This window comes from Herpailurus yagouaroundi, unplaced genomic scaffold (assembly GCF_014898765.1).
Source record: "Herpailurus yagouaroundi ecotype Mexico unplaced genomic scaffold, PumYag 188, whole genome shotgun sequence".
Classification (NCBI taxonomy): Eukaryota; Metazoa; Chordata; class Mammalia; order Carnivora; family Felidae; genus Herpailurus; species Herpailurus yagouaroundi.
In genome coordinates, this window is record NW_024412419.1 from 24,303,472 (window position 1) to 24,324,790 (window position 21,319).

At 44.5% G+C, this 21,319-nt stretch overlaps 1 protein-coding gene across 1 annotated transcript in view; it reads right to left on the bottom strand.

Moving 5' to 3' along the window:
- The window catches only part of ALK (ALK receptor tyrosine kinase), a 682,318-nt gene that overhangs the window by 475,892 nt on the left and 185,107 nt on the right, over positions 1 to 21,319 (bottom strand). The window contains exon 2 of the mRNA XM_040496415.1: positions 6,547 to 6,666. Within this exon, the coding sequence (XP_040352349.1) occupies positions 6,547 to 6,666 (120 nt within the window). The remainder of the gene's footprint in view (positions 1 to 6,546; positions 6,667 to 21,319) is intronic.

Here is a 21,319-nt window from a genome sequence, read left to right on the forward strand (position 1 = left end):
AGATATGTCGCACTGAAAAGTGTGACATCAGAAATACGAAGTACTTCATAAGGACATTATACAACTTTCCTTGGTGAGAAAACAGGGACAGAGTGAAGTCTACAACCTTGCGGGCTGTTCTAATTTGGGGTTAATGTGGTCACCAGCTGCTGGGTGGTAATCCTTACTGGATGGTTTCCAAAAATAAGCTCTCTTTATCTAACAGACATACTAAGTCTTTGCTAAAACTGAAAAGTATTATTTCCCATGCAAACCTTCCTATTGGGTTTGATAGATCATCAGACCCAGGGGTCTGCACACATATACAAAACAATCATACAAGTACTTAAGAAAGACCTCTCTTAACAAGAAACAACTCTCTACCTGTTGTCTTCACCTGGATGTCCCTGAAGACATTCAAATATAACTTGCTCAGCATAGCTCTCTCCACCTTCTCCTCTCTTAAGGTCTTGGTCACCATTTCTCCTTGCCAACTGTTTATCCTCCTCCCTGTTTCAGTTAACACAATGTCCAAATACTCAATTACCCAAGCTGGACGTTCCTGGATGGACAACCAAGTCATGCTCAACTTATAGCCAGAATCTGTCCCAGACTCCCATCCTGCCATTCCATTTCCAACCTATGCTTCACATGTAGGATCATGTCTAAATCCTGAGTGCATCTGGAAGTAACTTTCTCCAGGCATACTGCTGCTGCTTCCTCCAAGGTCCTCCATATCCTCTGGTATTGAGCTTAACCTGTTCCTGAACATGCCTTTGCACCAGGAATGCCCTTCTCATTGGTCTCAGGGTCCAAGGCCCAACCGAGCTATCTCCATCTCCAGGACATCTAACTTCTTAAGTCCTCCACAGAACTGGAAGTCTCTCCCTACATTTCAGGAACTTTGAGCATGTCTCTGTTTCTGCACCTGTCATAGTGCAGGCATGCTTGCCTCTTCCTTGAGAGTTCTTGAGGGAAGGGAGTGTGTCCTATATGTCTTTATCACTGCTATGCCTAGAGCAGAACCAAACATACAGTTGGTATTCCAAGCGTGTTTATACCCACTCTCTCATATCCTGTGGCATCAGAGACACAGTAAGGGGGAAATGATTCAGGCAGGTAGGGATACAGAAACAATGCTCAGTGGGGAGGCCACGACTGGACTGCGTATTAGGGAACCACCTGCCCTGCCCAGGTAGGACTGCTAAGACCATGCTAGCAGGAGAAGGAACACATTGACAGGAGACCAGACAGGCCTGAGTGATCCTTTCCACATTAATCTGTCTGTATTTCTCTCTGTGCATCTCTATCTCTGTTCCCTCATCTGTTTCTTTCTTTCCCTTTTGTCAATACCTTTCCCCATGTCTGTGACAATTGCTTTAAATGGCTCTTTTTTAACTTGTTTTTCTTGCTTCTGTGTCAGTTGGTCAATCAGTCTTTTATCTTTTAATCTGCCTTGTTTCTTTTCTGCTTCTCTTTACCCAATCTGCCACTAACATAGAGATAAATTGTTGGTATTTATTGAGCGGATCTATGTATCTTCATTTTAAAGGTAGGGTATATGATCAAGTGGGTTATTTTAGACAAGTCTTTTCTTGAAACACCTAAGCCATCTGCTTGTTACTTAATTTCCATGGATAGGGTTCATTGGCCTCTAGCAGGCCAACAGTCCTCAGGGTGAGAGATATACCCTGCTCTTGGTTTTATATAACCAGCAGTATTGCTGTATCCCTTGGGACTCAGTCTTTTTTGGTGAATGCATTCACAGGGCTTATACTTACCATGTTACAGATTAAAATACAAGAGCATGGACTAGGAATGAACTTGACTTCCCAGTTCAATGGAGCAGGGTCGAAAGAGAACACAAGAAGTCCTGGCCTGTCAGGGCAGAGGAACGGGGAAGAAAGCTTTCAGCCCTGACAGTGGTCCACAAGGGAACTGGGAGCTGCTTTTCACTGACACCAGGCACTTGAGGGTGGAATAGCTGATCACGTCCAGCCACATTAAATATGTAATTTCAGAAATGTGATCAAACTGACTTCCTGCCTGAACTATGAAGCAAATCCCGTAAGGCATTTGTGGGCTTTTTTGTTTTCCATTTTCAATTCTGTGGTAGGTTGATTTTTTTTTTTTTTCGAGAAAGAGATATGTTTAATTTACCCAGTCTTTTCAATCAAAGAAATTGATACATTAACAGGACCGCAGTAGTGGCCCCTGTAGTGGCAGTAGGGAAAGTAATTAAAAAGTCTAATTTTTCTTTCTTTCCAATAGCACCAGACCTCAAATTGGATGGGTCCCAATGGGCTTGAAAGCATAAAAAGTTTTAATAGAACTTTTATTTAAAGTCTAACAATGGCTTTGTTGTAGCCTGATGTTGGGCATTAAGGGGAATCTTTCTCTTCCAGGAGTCAATGTTCTAGACATTGGAGGAGTGGAGGGACAAAGAACTGTATCACTTTATTAGGGCTGTCATAACAAAGTACAGCAAACTGGGGGCTTAAAATAACAGTAATTGATTCTTTCACAGTTCTGGAGACCAGGAGTCCAAAATCAAGGCATTGTCAGGGCTATTCTCTCTCTGACAGCTCTAAGGGAAAATCTGTTCCATGCCTTTTTCTCGGGTTTTGGTGGTTGGTGCCAATCCTTGGCATTCCTTGGCTTATAGATACATCACTGTAATCTCTGCCTCCCTCATTACATGGTGTCCATCCTGTGTGTCTGTGTCTGCGTCTCTGTTTTCTCAAAAGGACACTGGTTATATTGGATTAAGGCCTACTCTAATATAGTATGGACCCAAGTTGATGATCTCTGCAAAAACCCTATTTCCAAATACGGCCAAATTCACAGGCACTAGGGGTTAGGACTTCAATATTTCTTTTGGGGGAACACAATTCAACCCTTAAGAGAGACCACAGTCTATGGTAGGGCACACAAGACTGCCCAAGGTGCCCCTTGTTTGGGAAGAGATGAACTAGCTGGCTTGCCTGGAATAGTCTCAATTTGGGGACATCAAGTCTTAGTTTTATAGCTGCCTAGCTCTTGGGTAACAGACTAGTCATTCAGTCCCAACACCAGGAAGTAAGAGCCTTCTCCGTGGAGGGAAGACTTCATCTGTGAATTCACTTTGTGTTGTAGTAGAAAGAGCACTCAACTTGGAGTCAGACAATCTGGGTTCAAGCTTTTCTAACTGCTGTTCTGCTCCACGATGGGACCATGTTAATAAACTTCTTTGGCCCTCAATTTACATGGGGATATAAAATAATTTCATAACAAGCTTAAGTGAGAAAAAGGGTGTGAAAGAGTTCTGCAAAGTATCAACATTTTTGTTCTTCAATAAACAGGAATTCTCTTTCTCCTCCTCATCTGGGGCAGAACCTTTGATTATATTACATTTTACATGTTGATCTGATTCTTCCCACACCCAGCATGGGCAAACATGAGCTAAAGTGGGCAGGACACCATCTGCTTCTGTGGCTCTAGAACTCAACATGATGATAGCTCCCAGTGCCCTCTGTCTCTTAGCACCTGGAGCTACCAGTTGGAACAGATTTTTATCTGGGTGGATAACAAGAGCCCAGTCCTCTAGCCAAGCCTATAAATAATCTTAAGGCATAAGAGGTGATGATAAAAGGGGAAAAAAAGGTATTTCTTTAGATGCCTCCCCCCTTCCAAGCCTTGGGGGAGGAATGCGTAGTTCTCTGCTTGTCAATGATGACACAAGCGGGCTGCGGTCCTTCAAGACAAGAAGCGAGAAAGAGCTGGAATCAGATACCAAATGCCACTGAAGAAAATATATTTTACACGACATAAAAGGCCCAATGTAAATTAGAAGAAATATGGGAAGACTTCAAAAAGGTAGGTCAAACTTTTTCCTCAAGCAGATAATTACAGGCTGGGGGTGAGTAAATCTTGTTAGCCTCTCTCCACCTCGTCTCTTCTCATAAAACACTGGTAAAAAGAAAGCCACATTCAATTCAGGACCGGACAGCCTGCCTGAGAGGGCCGGCCTGCTGCTGTCTGTCATGATGCCTGTGGATAGGTTGTTGCTGGCCCCTCTTGTTGGCCCTTTGTGCGCCGCCCCCTCCAGAATATCCCCTTCTGCCTCATCCCCAGAATGCAGGCATGGGACTCCGCCACTCAAACGCCCACAATGACTTGCTGAGACTTGGTTACTTCTCACTGTCTGAAGAACTGTCCCTTCAGGCGGCAATTTTCCAGTCAAATTTCTCTGCCCAAGTTTGAGGCCTTAAAATTAATGAAGTTGTTAACATTTCTTAAAATGTCTTTCACGGCAGTTGAAAGGTACAGATTTATCACCAATGAGTCTGTTGGCCTCTCTGGTTCATACAGACATGTGGGCTGGGCCCCCACAAACATCCTTCAGGGGACAGGAGTCTTGGCCTTCAGTTTGCTCTGTAATGGGTTTCGGATGAGTCTTCAACATCTGTGCTCCAGGATCAGCTCCCCAGAGGTGCTTGCTGTAGCAATAAGCCTAGCTGCCTCTGGAATTATTTCTCTGGCCTATAAGCCTTGAGATAGCAGGAATAAGTCTTACTTATTTTTGTACTTGTATCCCCTCTGCCCATCTGGCACTGGACCAGGTACATAGAGGTGATAGTGGAGGCAGGTGGGTTGTGGCGGAATTAAATATAGTAAGGTAAAAGGCTCTGAAATTACCACTGCACTCAGTCAAGGAGCCACCAATCAAGAATCAGTTCTTCCCGCCCTGTAATCAATAGCAATAATGGCACTGCCTTTGGCATCTCCATCCAGCATTTGGGCAATGTCTGGCCAATGGTTTGGGTCCTCTCTTTTGCCTAGAAGAAGGCAATTCGTGAGGATACTAGGCCATAAGCAGAGTTCGAAAAGGCTCTTGAGAATGCTCCTGATCTACTCTTTTGCCCCAAGGCAGCATGTCTTTCTACCTCATTTTATAGATAAGGGTGAGGCCTGAAGGAAGTAGGTGTATCAGGGCCAAGCAGTGGTAGGGAGCAGCTTAATAAACTCCAGTGGCTTTCTCCTTTCAACCTGCAACCTCTTTCTGGATGCTCTACAGAGAACAAATGCAATGCCCTCTGTGTCATGCAGGAGGTAGAATGCCTTTTTTGGACATTCTGCATTTTATAAAAGTTGTCATCCTGCAGAGATACTGAATGACTTTGAGAGCAAATTCAAAATGTTATCCAAAGACCGGTTGTATCACAAATCTGGTTACAAAGCAATAACGATACAAAGGACCAGATTTCAATTATTTATAGACACTTGCCCTTATCACAAAATGACACTCAATGTCTGGCTTAAATAAAATCAAGAAGTAATTCTTATCTGGAATCTTCTGACAACTACTGATCTTCCTCTCCCACTAGGGAGGCTTAGAAGCAGCAGGAAACATCCCAGCAGAGTATAATCCTAGAACTGCCCTAGGGTTTTTGATGCATTTATTTTTTTAAGTTTGAAATGAAAGGTACAGTTAATATGAGCCAAGACTAGCTGCGTTTATGCATGAGGGATAGCAGTGAGTGGAAGATCTCTGCTAGGTGCATTTTAAAAAGCTCAGGTCCAATGGCAGTGACCGAGTATCAGGATGAGTAAATATGCCCAGAAGGGAATCTAGAACTCACTGCTATACCAGGTTCATAAATACTTAATTGAAGCAGACCTCATGAGTAAGTTCCATCCCCAGAAGCCTTTTGTATTCATTCATCATGCACAAGCCTTTATGAGTATGTTCTATGTGATATAATAAAGTGGGGAACAAATGCAGCTTAGTGCTTGCTCTAATGGGGTTCACTCTAGAGAAGTTCAAGAGAAGAAAAAATGTCCACCCGAAAATACATCAGCTCTTTTCCAAACCTGCTCTTCCCTCTGCAGAGGCCCAGCTCCTATGAACTATTAGAATGTTAGCTGTTAGCACAGAGAAAGAATGAAGAATCCTATACCATACATATATGGCCTCCTAAGACAGGATGTAGCAGGCTGAGTAGGTGGCCCCCCTGGGAGGAAAAGGGAATGTAAGGGAAGAATTCTGGCTTTGTAGTTAGAGTCCACTCTGCACAATCTTATTAAGCTCAGTTTCTACATCTGTGAAAATGGAACGGGACCTGGCCTCCTTACTTCTGAAGTGGGTGCAGAGTCACATGAGTTGAACTAGTATCTAGGAGCATGTCTGGGAAACTTTAAGGAGTTGCCCAAATGTCAGGGGCCCCAGAATGTCCTGAGGGGCCCCAGAAGACCTGTGACCTTCATAACAACAATTCTTTCTCAAGAGGTCACCACTGCTAGAAACACTCATGAGTTAGAGCCCTATGTCTAGAAACCACAGTCAAAATGCAAATAAGTGTGGCATCTAATGATTGGGCAGGTGTGTCAGGAACACTATACGCCACAAAGGCTGGGAGGTTGGGATACGGCAGCAACAAAGCCATGGGCTTTATCTAGGATAAAGAATGCACCTGTTGGTCTGGAGATGCCAGGCCTGGCTGGAATGTGTGCCAGTGGATACTAAAACTCACAGCTTCCTTAATTATGAGATGGTGATTACACATCGACTATAAAATATATACTTACCGTATCGACTGCGATGAGACAGGAAAGGGAAGGAATCTTTCATTATCCAGGTCAGATTCCATACAAAAGGATCAGGAGGAGGAGAAGGCACGTTTGTCGGTGACTCTGAGGAGCTGTGACCTGAACATAAAAACAGAGAGAATACTGACCCATGTGCTTAAGGTGCGTTTTCTAGCTGTCACTCATATGGCTTATAGGAGAAGTATGTAAGAGGCTTTCTTGTCTTCCACTGGAATACCAGGGAAAAAAGACCAAGCCACTAGTAGATTGAATTGACCCCAAGCACCTCAGTGCACATTTTCTACCCAGGCAGCCAAATCTAAGAAGTCTGAATCTTGTGACCAAACATCTCTGGGAGACTAACTTGAAGCCAGGCTACTTAATGGCCTGGTCTAATAGCTCTATTCAAAGTCTATTCTGCCTATAAGAATTTGTACAACTTCGTAGAGAACTTCATTTCATCTAGATAATGCCTCCACTCTATGTTCAGACTTGTTAGTTCATCTAAAGTTGTTTGCTCGGGTTATTATTGCCTTATCAATGAGAGGGTTGAAATTGCACTCAGAAGTCATGAGATTATGACAATTATGTTATTTTCAGGGACCAAAAAAAAAAAAAAAAAGAGCTAGGTGATGGGTTTTCCCACAGTCACCAGTCCAGGGAGCCACAAAGGATTAATGTTCTTGTTTGCATGAGAGAAAGAAGGGTTGAGAGAAAAGGAACAAAAGCAGCATTATTCCTTTGCTTAACTGTACCTTGAGTGGGTTTTGTGTGGTGAAAAGTAATTATAATATACCTACAAATCAAATGAACACATGTTACATGCTCTTATGCAGTTCTTCCCAGAAAAACCCCAAGTCAATCACTATTTGCTAATGTTTTATGGCAGGCAAAGCTTCTTCTGTTAAAGAAGGAACAGCTCTGTTTCAGAGATAGATGTGAGCAAGCCTGAGTGAGGGAAAGAGGGAAGGAGGTGGACTAGGGTTTTTTCTGCATCTTCCATGAGCCAGGCACTTATGCTGGACTCAACCCACATAATCCCACGTGATATTTGCAGTTGACTCTCAGAGATAAGCAGGATCACCCCCATTTTACAGCTGCAACAACTGAGGCTCAGAGGGGCAAATGATGGAATCAGGAGCTGAACGCAGGTTTGCCTGTATCAAAAGGCCATGCTCCACCATGAGTGAGCTGGTTTGCTACTCAAACATAATTCTTAAGCCAGCTGGAGAGACTTGGTGAAGAGAAAGATGAGGAAGAAGAGAAAGAGGAACAGGAAGCAGCACAGAAAGCTTTTTCCAGTCTGTCTGCTTTGTTGTTTCTTCCAAATCACCCCCAGAAGCGGTTCCACTGGGCAGTATTCTCCTGCCTCCAACCTCTTGTTAGTATCAACCCCTCTTCACGAGCTTTAAGGAAATTACCATCCTGGGTGAACATGGCAGTCTTTTGTTTCCAGGCTCCTCCACTGTTTTATCTGCTGGTGCTGTACTTAGGTAAAGCTGACCATGGGAGCATGTGGCCTTGTAGCTAGAAAAAGGATGGGCATTCTACAGTCACCCTCCTGAAAGAAACATCCTTATCTCTGCCTTCCAAAGATTTAAGATGGAGGGCACCTGGGTGGCTTAGTGGGTTAAGTGTCTGACTCTTGGTCTCAGTTCAGGTCTTGATCTCACAGTCATGAGTTCAAGCCCCATGTTAGGGTCCATGCTAGGTCTGGAGAGTGCTTAAAACAAAAAAAGCCAAACAAACAAAAACCAACACCACCAAAGATTTGAGTTGGAAGTGCTGGCTTCTGAGTACCAAGAAAGGGTTTTTTACTTTACTCCTATGTCTGATCTAAAGAAATCAGAATTGAATTGGTTGGTGCCCAGATACATCTTTCTGGTAACAGTTCTACAAATGGCTCGGGGAATGTGCGCTGAAAGGGTCAGGAGCTCTGCTAATAAGTTTCAAAAGGAAGCCATCTCATGTCACACTCATGTCAGCTCTGTTTTATAGATGGACAATGGAGCTAAGAGACATCATGCCCCAAACCACAGGTATACTTGGGGGAAGGACTGAGGTTTATTACAGTTTTTTAAAAAAATTAATAATATGAATCGAGCACATATGGACCAGACACTATGCTAAGCACTTTAAATGAGTGATTACATTCACTTCCGACAACAACCTTGTGAATAGTAGTATCATTGGTCCTCATTTTTGTTTTTAAAAATTTTTTTTAACGTTGATTTATTTTTGAGACAGAGAGAGACAGAGCATGAACAGGGGAGGGTCAGAGAGAGGGAGACACAGAATCTGAAACAAGCTCCAGGCTCTGAGCTGTCAGCACAGAGCCCGACGCGGGGCTCGAACTCACAGACCATGAGATCATGACCTGAGCCGAAGTCGGATGCTTAACCGACTGAGCCACCCAGGCGCCCCTCATTGGTCCTCATTTTACAGCCAGGGAAATTGAGGCTGAAAGAAATTAGACACCTGGACTGTGGCCACATGGCCAGTAGGCAGAAGACGACAGTCAACAGACCAGGTTAGCCTAATGCTACAACCCATGCTTCTTCCACCATCCTTATGGACCCCCACAAACCAGTGCGAGGGGTTCTACAGCTCTCTATTGGGCTTCAGGCCCCCAGAGTGCAATGGCTAAGGCAAGGGGTCACCACAGAGCATGCTCCAGAGCAGGGCCACTGTGTGAGGGATCTGAGAAGACTGACAACCAAACCCTTGCAATGACTTCCATGTGAATAAAAATTTGTATCTCTAGGTCTATCAACACAGCTCAAACTTTAAGTAGTTTTGAAGCAGTAGTAGGAAGATCAAGCCTAAGCAATACGTCCCAGCTTCCAAGTGAAGTCATTTTTCTTAACGACATAGTTTGGGAATGGTACTAACTTCTTCCTGGACCAGAAGCACCAAGTGGATGGCACTAGACTTCAGGAAGCACTTACAAATCTGTGTGTGGGCACTGAATAGCAGATGACTTTTATATGGATGAGGGCCAGGTTAAATAATGATGGATAAAAAATATCTGAAATCATTCAAAAGATTGGACTCTGAGGGCTGAGTCATGGCCCAGTTAGGAGTCATGGGCATCACTGTGGGTCATCCCCCCAAAAAGCATGAAGTGTTTTCTATCCAAAAATTCCAATAAATTATTGGGCATCTTCAAAGATGAATACTGGAGAAAAAGCAGAAATATGTATCCTGCCCTTACAGGAACTCCCAGAATTTCTGCCAGGAGGCTGGCTTCATATGGTCCCCAGAGGGAGACAGGTAGTGAGTGATTTGCTGCATGTGGGGGTCAACCGAAAGGATGGGCATCTGAAAAAGTAAAGACCAAGGAAACACAGCCCACCTAAACCAAGTTGCTTGCCAAAATCCGAAGCACTGAGATAGACGTGAATTCTAGTCAAAGTTCACAGACTATGTATCATTTAGAATATACAGAAGAAAGCACTTCTGCATCTAACAAGTGCAGAGAGGAAGTGATGGCCGAGACCACCTGCAGAGCAAAAAGCACACAAATGCACTCTGGACTGAGGGCATTATTGGTTGTCCCCCTTTCTCCTGCCTTCAACAATTTCCTCCTCTAGCAAGTCAATCTCATCCATAGCAAACATACAGCATGTTTAAAGAAAAAAGAAAAAAACTATCTTGACCACCACATTCTTCCTCAGCCATTGTCCTCCTACTCTGTTCTCCTTTACAGCTACATCTCTTAAAAGATTTGTCTGTGCTCCTGTCTCCACTTTCTCCTTCCCCTTTTCTCCTTAACTTAATAAAATCAAAATTGTCTTCACTATCCCAGGTCAAGGTCACTGGCAACCCAAGTTGCTGATACAATGGACAGTCTTACTCCTTCTCTTACTACGCCTCAGTCTTACTATGTCTTTCAGAAGCACGTGAGCCCACCGACTTCTCCCTACTTCTTGGATTCTTCGCATCCTGGTGACCACATGGTCCTTGGCTGCCACAGTCCTCACCTCCTAATCCAGTGGCGGATCCTCTTTACTGTTCTTTGCCAGATCTTCCCCATTTTCCAGGCTGTATAAAACAAAACAAAACAAAACACCCCACACAGCCATCCATTCTCAACTTTCCAGTGGCAAATGCCTAGGAGATTTCATGGCTGAATATTGAATTTCATCACAGTGGTTTTAAACAGCTGACAGTGATCAATGACCATGAATTTCAAGTGACCCCAAGACACCAGACCCTTCCTGGACCTCACTGAAGACTCCTGACCAATGAACAAGGAATCTATTTTAACCAACCACCAACTTAGCATCACCACCACGGAACCCTATTCCTAAAGCTTTAAAAACTGTGACTTTTCTTCCTTAGAGAACTAGTCAGTGAATTTCTCCTTGCCTGACATGTAAATATGCCCAGCTTTTTTTTTTTTTTTTAATCTCTGGTGGTTGGGGGATGGGGTTATCTTTGTTTTAATTTTAGACAGTTGTTGAAAGTTGGGGAGATTGGATATTTCCTCTTCTCCACCTAAACTTACTCCCAAACTGATCTCACCCAGTTTTATACCTTTAAATACCACCTATATACTAATTCCACTAAATTTATATCTCCTGGCTGAACTTCCCTAAACAGCAGAATATATATCCAACTGCCAGTTTGAAATCTTCATTTTATTGCCTGATAAGTATCTCAAACTTAACATGTGAAAACTAGGGGCACCTGAGTGGCTCAGTTGGTTAAGCGTTTGATTCTTGATTTGGGCTCAGGTCATGATGACATGGTTCGTGGGATTGAGCCGTATGTCAGTCTCTGTGCTGACAGCATGGAGCCTGCTTGAGATTCTGTCTCTCTCCTTTTCCCTCTGCCCCTCCCCTGCTTGTGTGTTCTCGTTCTCTCTCGCTCTCTCTCTCTCCCTCTCACATACACACACACACACTCAAAAAAATATAAACTTAAAAAAAACACAAAACACTAAACACTTGATGGCCTACCACTTAAACCCAGGTGTTCCTGATTTCAGAGAGGGGACAAAAGTCTTCTGGTTGGTTGGGCCCAAACCAGGAGGAATCCTTGACTTCTTTCTTCCCCGCCCCCCCCCCCCCAAGCAATTCATCAACAAATCTTGCTGGCTTTACCTGAATTTTACTCCTTCCATTTCTCTCCCATTGTCTCTCACCTGCATTACTCTATACGCCCAGAGCAGGCCTCCTGCTTCTACTACTATTCACTTTCAGGCTATTTTCCACACAGAAGTTTGTCCTTTCAGCCCTGAAATGTTTTTCACATTTCTTGCCATGCCTAGCCCTTGATGGCCCCATGTGATCTAGCCCCTGGCTCTCTTTCAGACTCATTTCCAGCCACTTTTCCCTTGCCTGTGGAGCTCCAGTTCTAACAGGCCTCCTTGTCATCTCTCAAACTCACCAAGCAAACTCCTACCACAGGGCCTTTGCACTGTTGTTTCCCTCAGCCTGGAAAGCTCCTCTTTCCCAAATGCACATGGCCATTCCTTCTCTCCATCCAGGTCTCTGCCTAAATGCCACCTTCTCAGAAAGATCTTCCTGATCATCCTGCCAGAAATGGCACTCCCTGTAAACCACTTGCTATCCCCTTCATGCGCATTTATTATTTCCTACATTTACATTCACTTGTTTATTGCGTATCTTCTATACTAGTCACTGATACATCCCCATGCCTGCCACATAGTAAGCATTCAGTAAATATTTGTCAAATGAATGAAACTAGAGCCCTCGAGGAAATTAACTCTGGCACTTATTAGCTATAGGACTTCATGCTAATCACATACTCTGAGAAACCTCAATGCTCCGAAAATGATAAGATCAAGAATAATGTATGTTCTACCAACCCTCAGGGTTTTGTAAGGGCCAGATGAGCTAATGTGTGCGTGATCTACTCTTTAAATACCAGTTATGCCACTCTTGAAGTTTTATGCTTCTATCTCTGCTTCAGAATCCAAAATGAAGGGGAGTCTTGGTGCCTTTCATATGTCCAGGGATCTCAAATACAATGTCCAGAAATTAAAAGTGCTCCCCGAGAGCTGTTTCTGTACTATTCACCAGTTAATTATTAACTCTGCAAACTGTCCATAATCTCTAATACTCCAGTTTCCATCAATTGCCAGTATCTTCATTTCCAGTCTTTATTTTTACACTGTCTCACTGTGTGTCCATTTATTCCTAAGCCAATGTACATTATATAATAAATATATCATACTTGCCTCAGTGTAAATAATAAAGAGCTGTTTGTGTGTGATGGTTATTTACATAAATGCCCTGGGTTCACTAGCAAACATGTTTTACAAACCTACGTCAATAAAATGTAAAAATGCTTCTGTTCTGAACACTCCTTGGAACTATTCCTGTCTTGCCTCATACACGTTTTACTTATTTATTTTCCTTCCGACAATAAAACAATCAGTGACAGCCTGCTAGTTTTCCTCCCTTATTTGAAAACACACTTAATAATGCATTCTTTTACAATGATTTTGTGTCACACAAAGCAAAGTTTAATGTGGTCAAATAAATAGTGGTCCTAATGTCAAATGGTGGTGGTGAGCAGGCGTAGCCAGGCCAGGCCCCGGGCAGGCCTCCCTGACTGGGACCGGCAGCCCAAGGGAATGCTTTTCATATTCAGCAGGCTGAGCCCACACCTGCTCAGTCAAAGAACCTTCCCAGTGAATTTACACTGCTCCTAGAGTCAGCGGTGAGGCTGGAGTTGTAACAGGCAGTTCTAAAAAACAGAGATGCGATTTTCAGAGAAAAGAGAGAGATGTGCAGATGTGTCCTTTGTCCTACACACACAGACCTCCCACACCTTCTCTGGGCCTAGAAAATGAGGGGGTTGAATCAGCTGCTAGCTGAGGTCTTCTCCAGTTCACACATAGTTGATTCTCCATATTTTGCTTTCACATCTCCTTCCAGCTGGCTCATTCAGAGAGGGGCTATTAGTGTCAGGGGCGGAATGTGAATGGAGCTAAGCGGCCCTCACTCCACCTCGCTTTCTCCAAGCCCCACTTCCACTCTGCCAGGAAGGTTTGCACTCTTTCTTTGCAGCTCAAGTCCTGAAGCAAAAATTATCTCCCATAATATTCTCTTGTCCTATTGAAAGTCATAGTTTCAACATATGTGTTTTGTTTCTCCCCAACCCCAAAAGGATTCGTGTGTAGCTGCTGAGTTCATTCAGCGGTGAACCACGTCTGTCATTCAGGAGAAGCTGGCATTAAGGAATATTGAGGGAATCCAAAGGAAATCATCAGCCCAGTTCCTGCCCTTGAGGAGACGGTTACCTACAGGGTATACCAGACCCACACCAGAAAGGGAATCACAAAGAGGTTTCTGCAAAAATGGTTAAAATGTGTAAAGTTGAAGCCTTCATGCTTCTGTCTACACTTTTTCTTAGCCTTATTTCCCACTCAGAATCCTTTTGCATTCTACAGTCTCTAGTACACATGTCTTCAAACTTTTGTCTAAAGTGATCTCTGCCTAGTACATCCTTCCTCAACTACTGCTTTCCTAAATCCTGCCTTTTCTCAAAGGTCCAAACCAAATCCCTCCCTCTCCTAGGTTCCCCATCTTCTCTGAGCTTGAGGCCCATCAAAGTAGTTGAGCTGGGATTCAGAGTGGACCAACACAAAAATCACCTGGGCCCTCCTTCCTCCTTGACCACCAAGACTTACTGCTACTTAGGATGGTGGTGTTGGGGTCACTTACCAAATGTTGTTCAAACTACCTTGGTTGTTCATGACAATAGAAGATAAAGTATGTTAATTTCACTCATAGATTTCAAACTCACAGATTTAGAAGAAATTAGGGGAAGCTTCTCACAGGGGCTGCTGTTTTATCTCATGCAAGACATTCTTCCTAGGGTCAGGGTCAGGGACAAATCAGGGACATAGACCCCAGGTAGCTCCCAATCAGTTGGGATACCATGTGTAGGTAGGCCACCAGTGACTCATAATTCATGGCCAAAGCAAGATAATGGAGGCATTGTGATATGTGATGCTGCCCCTTCAGAATTTGTGTTCTAAGCTGCTACATTTTGACCTATCTAGAGATGACCTCAGTGTCCCAAGCTCATGACTGGATTGTGAGATCTGTAATGCCTTCTCTTGTCCTGCCATCCCTGTTTCAGGTATACTTAGTCATTGATCCTACCTATCTGTCCAGGGTGGACTCATTGGCTTTCAGTAGCAGAGAAAGCCAATTAGCATTTATACTAATCCCTAAGAGCAACAGATAGGGTATCATTATCCAGGTGGCCTGATTCTTCACTCACACACACACACGCACACACACCCTGTCAGGGCAACATGACTCTCTGATCCAGGTCCATTTCTGTGGGTTTCTTGCACTCCACTCTTTATGAAATTTACTGCATTGTGATCTCAAGCCTATTTTCTTTGCCCAAAATACACTGAGTAGAATAATAATCAAAAGGAAGACTTTAAACTGACACTAGGACTTTCATCTTGTGATCTCAGAGAGCTTTACCAGAAGGTAAATAATTAATGTACTGCAAGTGACACAAAGACCAGGCAGCCTGGAAAACCAAGTCCATCAATGAAAGACGTTGCAGCATAAGGCAGTGCTTGTAGGGACAACCATCCACCAGTGGGCCCAGTAGTTTCTGGCTAAGTTGAACAAGAAGCTACGAACTATCGACAACTGGGTTTTCTCTTGACCTGATGTGTCAAGAAGGGGAGGGATAGTTCCCAGAGTAATCTCTGGAAAGGGCATGGCCCACTTTCACAAGAAGAGGTGAGCTCTAGCCCAGAAGAGTGGATATTACTTACACAATCACCAAGAGCTTTTGACTCACTGATGCTTTGGGGAGTCATTCATCCCAAAAGTCATTCATCATGACTGCTGTCAGGATTACCTGACAATAGTCCTGTGAGTTAACCCTTTTTGCAGATGAGAAGATTCAGGCCCAGAAAACATATCTGTCCTGTGCAAGGTCACATAGCTAGTATCATGACAGAACCCATGACTGAGGACCCTGATATATGTACTAACCAGCAATGCCACTCTCCAACACAGACCTCCTGGAGATGATGATGCTGACTTCTCTGGAGAACAGCAACATCAAGTTAAACACAGCAGAAAGACTGATCGGATCACAGTTGCCTGCAGCATTCTCCTGAAGATGACAGATTCCCTTCAGGTCAACTAGGAAGGTGACCTAGAAACACACACCTTCAGTCAGGGCAGCCAGCTCTCCAGGGCCTCAAGCTGAACGTGCACTGTTTCCATGGCAACCACCACCAGGTCTGATGCTTGGCCCTTGAGATGGGCCTTGGCTGGTCCAGGGAAAGGATGCTTGGGATGGCAGAAGGAGAGGGGCAGAGCACTTTCTACTTCTACTAACTTCTAGTCCTTTCAATCTCTCTTTATCTACTTGTCACCCTCCTATTTCAGGAAAGAGTCTATCCTCCAGGAAATCACACTTCAAAAACATTTCTCAGAACAAAGACCTTTCACCCATGGCTGGACTCCTTTCCAGAGAATGGAAGAAGAATGCCTGAACAGCCTGGTGTGCTAAACAGAGACCCAGGTTCCTGGGAACAGTGATGTTACTGTGCGACCTTGGGTAAGCTACTTAACCTTTTTGAAGCTTTGTTTCCCTGCATATAAAACAGAACTCATCATGCTTTTCCATCCAACTTTAGGGATGTTCTGAGAATTAATGAGGCAGTATATACAAAGCCCTCGGGCTCTTTTGAAGAAAGATATACTAGAAATCCTTGGGCTGTTACCAAGGGGCATTGTCATGATGATGCATTTTAAAACATTCTTCACCTGCATTACTAAAATAAACTCAGCTTGTATTAAAATAGATAGGCCAATAGCCTAATTTTCTCCTCCCTGTTCTGAGGCTGCTCTTTTTGCTTTTTGCTTCCTTCATCTTACACTGTGAACAGCTATGGTCAGTGTTACCCTTGACCCCTATGCAGAAACCCAGGGTGAGAGTGGGGAAGGGCTCTAAGGACCATTTGTCTACATCTTCCCATAACACATATGGGGAAGCTGAAACAAAGGAAGAGCCAATGCTTTACCCAGGGTCATCTCACTAGTGAAAAATCAAGAATCTGATCTTTGGAGCCTTCATTCTGTGCCTCGTCGAACTGCAGAAGAAGGTAATAAAGAAAGAAGGAGGGGAAAAGAAATAGGGGGACATGTATTTTTGTTCTTTAAACCTTTAAACTTCTGTTCTCTACGGTATTAGGGGATGAAAAAAGAAACTAAGGAAAAAACCAATACTCCGCGTATGTGCCTATTACGCATGCTAGCCCCATACTGGGTGCTTTACAATCACTGTCCCATGTAAATTGTACAATTTTCTGAATGGGGGATTATTATCCCCATTTCTATTGAGGGATATGACACTCACAGAAGTTAAGTAACTTGCCCAAGGTCCTGGAGTGAAAAAGAATGGAATTAAGATTAATTCAATAAATGAATATTTATTGAGCATTTTCTATGTGCCAAACTCTGCCCTTGGCAGATAGGATGCTTTAGTGAGCAGAATTAGACATTACCCTCTTAGAGCTCACAGGCTGAGGAGCTTAGAGTGTGGTAGCGTAGCAGACAGCAGTCCAACCACCTCACAAATCCTTGTAATGCCTCAACATTGATATGTGTTATGAAGGAAAGACACATGGCCCTTTGAAAAAGTATAAAAGAGAGACTAGATTTCAGCTTTAAGGCAGGGAAGGATTGCCGGAGAAACCGGTGCCTCAGCTGGGGCCCTAAAGTGGATGAGCAGAGTTAACCAGTTAAAGGGAGTGGGACAGGGAGGGAGGGCACACAGGGAAGGGGTCTACTGGAACCCACGTCCATCTCAGTCCAGAGTACTGGCTCCATTTTGGCCACCAAGAGGGGTGAGGTGTTACTGAGGACCCCTGCTGTGGGGACCAGTGAGCAATGCCACAGCGCAACTCAGAACCTCTTGGCGACGATGTTGGTTGCCCTGGAGAACAGGGACAGTGAGTGGCACACAGAAGAGAGATTGGTCAGATCACAGATACCTGCAGCATTCTCCTAACTGAAGGCAAGGCTTCCTTCAGGTCACCCAGGAAGGTCACCTGGACTGCCACAGACAGGCTATACCCCATTGGTAAGACTACTCTGTCCTATTGGTCATCCTTTTGCCTTTTCTATGACACTCAGCCCATAAGCCAAGCTTCCTGGAGGGAGAAGGCCTGGAATCCAGACACCAGAACCCAGCCCTTCCCTTTGGTGTATGTCTGTGTGCTTAAATTCTGCACGTCTATTCCCCTGGGGTTTCCTCCTCAGCACGTCCTCCCTCAGACTGCCAGGCCTCTGACAAATTGCACCCTATGCAACCCTCCCCTGGTCAGGCCAAGCCCCATCTATGGGGAAGGCATCAGGCCTGGTGGTGGTCTCCATGGAAACAGTGCCGGCTGAGCTTCAGGGCGTGGAGAGCTAGCTGCCCTGACTAAAAGTATATACTTCTAGGTGACCTTCCTGGGTGACCTGAAGGAAGCCTTGCCTTCAGTTAGGAGAATGCTGCAGGTATCTGTGATCTGACCAATCTCTCTTCTGTGTGCCACTCACTGTCCCTGTTCTCCAGGGCAACCAACATCGTCTCCAAGAGGTTCTGAGTTGCGCTGTGGCATTGCTCACTGGTCCCCACAGCAGGGGTCCTCAGTAACACCTCACCCCTCTTGGTGGCCAAAATGGAGCCAGTACTCTGGACTGAGATGGACGTGGGTTCCAATAGACCCCTTCCCTGTGTGCCCTCCCTCCCTGTCCCACTCCCTTTAACTGGTTAACTCTGCTCATCCACTTTAGGGCCCCAGTTCAGGCAGGCAATTCTACCCTGGCCTTAAGGACGAAGTCAGATGAAGACACATCAGGTTGTTATGGGTCTGAAAACTAAATTCCCTTCTGGAAAAGTGAAGGGATGAAACTGCCCCTGGAATACTCTTCCCGCCATCTAGCTCCTGATGATAAATCCATATTTGCTTTCCCCTCACTAAGGCCCAGGCCGACACAACCAAAGCCTTTCTTTCTCACCGCCATATTTTATTTTGCTTTAAATATTAGGTGAAGAGAGAAGTGGGGGGTGGGGGGGCGGGCAGAAGGAAGAGAAAGAAAAGGAGAGAGAGGAAGGGAAGGGAAGAGATGGTAAAGAGACTAACAATGAGGAGTGTGCAGAAACAAAGAGAAGGAGAGTGCAGAGGGAGAAGGGAAATCATCTGATATTTTTCACCATTTGGAAGTTACCGAGAGAAAGTTATTCAAAGTACCACTGTAAAAAGGCCATAAAACACCTTGGGGGAAAACATGAAAGTCATGCCGCCACCATACAGATGAGCACCCTGAAATTAGCTGCCAGAGAAATGTCTGAAAAGAGGAAATTCAATGGCCCACACGGCTGCCTCTACCCCCTCCCTCCTGGTTTCCACCCCCTCCAAACCGCCTGGCTCTGAAAGCAGAGGCAGTAATTTGGAGCCAGCAAGTGTGAAGGAATGTCGGAGCTGCTATTTGCCTTCATGAAGCACATCTTGAGTGCATCTATTAGAAATATATTTTAAAATACACTTTCAGTTTCACTATAGAAAATCCAAAAAAGTCAGGAACTTCTGAAGAAGAAAATAAGCATGACTCCTACCTCCAGCACCCAGAAATCCAGTGTTGACACTTTATGGTGCATGGTTCTGTCACTTGGTTTTCGCACTTACAGCATTTGGCTTAAGGTCTGTTGAGAAGGGCAGGAGAGATTTTCTCTCCACCCATGAGATCTCTTCAGGACTAAGAAAAGGCATTCTCCAGAACCACTTGATGGTGGGGGAGGCGGGGGTGGGCAACACCAGGCAGCTAACACCTTGGGGCACAAATGCTAAAACCGAGGAAACTTGAGATGCTCTCGGCCCAATGGCAAAGTCAACACAGGTTCGCAGGGAGTAAAGGTTAGTTTTTATCAGGAAGCAGAGGCCTTGGCCTCAGCAGACTTGGGAGCAGCTGGGATATAAATGCAGAGAGACCAGGGGAGGCAGGCACACTGCTGTGTACCTCAGCATCACTGGGCAGAGGGGTGAAGAACTTCTGCTCTGGCAGATGCTTTAAGGAAGTCACAAGAACCAAAGATGACAGAAAATGTGTTATGTCAGGGGCACCGTGGGTGGCTCAGTTGGTTGAGTGTCTGACTCCAGCACAGAGCCTGGGAGCCTGCTTCAAGTTCTGTGTCTCCCTCTCTCTCTCTGTCCCTTCCCACCCCCTGTTCACACTCTGTCTGTCTCTCAAAAATAAATAAACATTAAAAACTTTTTTTTAGAAAATGTATTATGTCAGTGCTTGAGCCTAAATAATAGATGTGGTACATTGACTTCATGACTTGGGAGAGATTTAAAAATAGGTGGAATTCTTTTTTTTTTTTTTTTTAATTTTCTTTTTTCAACGTTTTTTATTTATTTTTGGGACAGAGAGAGACGGAGCATGAACGGGGGAGGGGCAGAGAGAGAGGGAGACACAGAATCGGAAACAGGCTCCAGGCTCTGAGCCATCAGCCCAGAGCCTGACGCGGGGCTCGAACTCCCGGACCGCGAGATGGTGACCTGGCTGAAGTCGGACACTTAACCAACTGCGCCACCCAGGCGCCCCAAAAATAGGTGGAATTCTATCCTAACCTCAAAAGGACAGCCAATAAGGATAAACTAGGAGAAAGAGTCCTATCGCTCTGTGGCCAGTGATACACTCAACAAATGTATGGCAACTCTTAAAGCCCCTTCACATGCATTCAAGCCTTTGATCCTCACAATGGTCTTGTAAGATAATAAAAAAAAAAAAAAAAATCCCCACTTACAGAGGAGGAAAATGAAAATCCAAATGGTTGAGTCAATGCTTCCTAACCTTTTTACACATCATGACACAAAGAGAAAATGATGTTATACGGCCCACTGGGGTACACAGGATACTTGTAGTTGAGGCAAGTGTTCCAAGGGCTTCAGCCACTCCTACTCTGACTCAGCCTCCCTGAGTGCTAAGGAGTTAACAGTTTGGTATCTCTGCACAACTGTTGGCTATCTGCAGTATATCCATTACCATGGCATTTCGGGGGAAGGAAGCTCTGGGCCAAGAGATGTGGCCAGAGCTACATTGTGAGAAGCAACAGAGAATGCCACCACTCTGCACCTTGCCCCAAGGACATCTCAAATGTCCTAACAGAGATGTTAGCCACAGAAGAATCCCGGGGTTCACTCTGCAAGCAGTCAGGAAAACAGCAGGTATGTTCAACACTGTCATCACCACACAAAGCAGGTGATTCAAGTGAATAAGGGTCTTGAAGTTGGATCTGATGGAGCCATAGAAAGTTCCATTCAAGCATTTATAACTGCTAAGATGCTTCAAAAAAAAAAAATGAGAGGTAAACTCAGCTCCTTTCACCACCCTGGGAAATTCAGAAAATAATTTCACGGGATGGTTATTGAATGGCCAAAAAGTAATGATTACAAATGACTGCGTTAACTGCTGTACGTGGCCTCATCTGTCATCATTGCAGAGTCTTATCAGGAACCTCATCAGGATTAGTGGCTCATCATGACTGATGGTATTTGCCAACCAAGACGGCTGGGCTCCATCCCTTGTCCCTTCAATCATAGTGGCAGGAGGAGACTTCTAAGGTTTGAGCATAAACTCTGAGAAATTGCTCTCAGCAATGACTCCAGGAGTGACTTCCAAGATACTGGGCTCCTTTTCTGCAAGTGAGAGTCTATCTCTTCCAAACCTCCTAGGTCTTGCTGTCACTGGGGAGCTTGAGC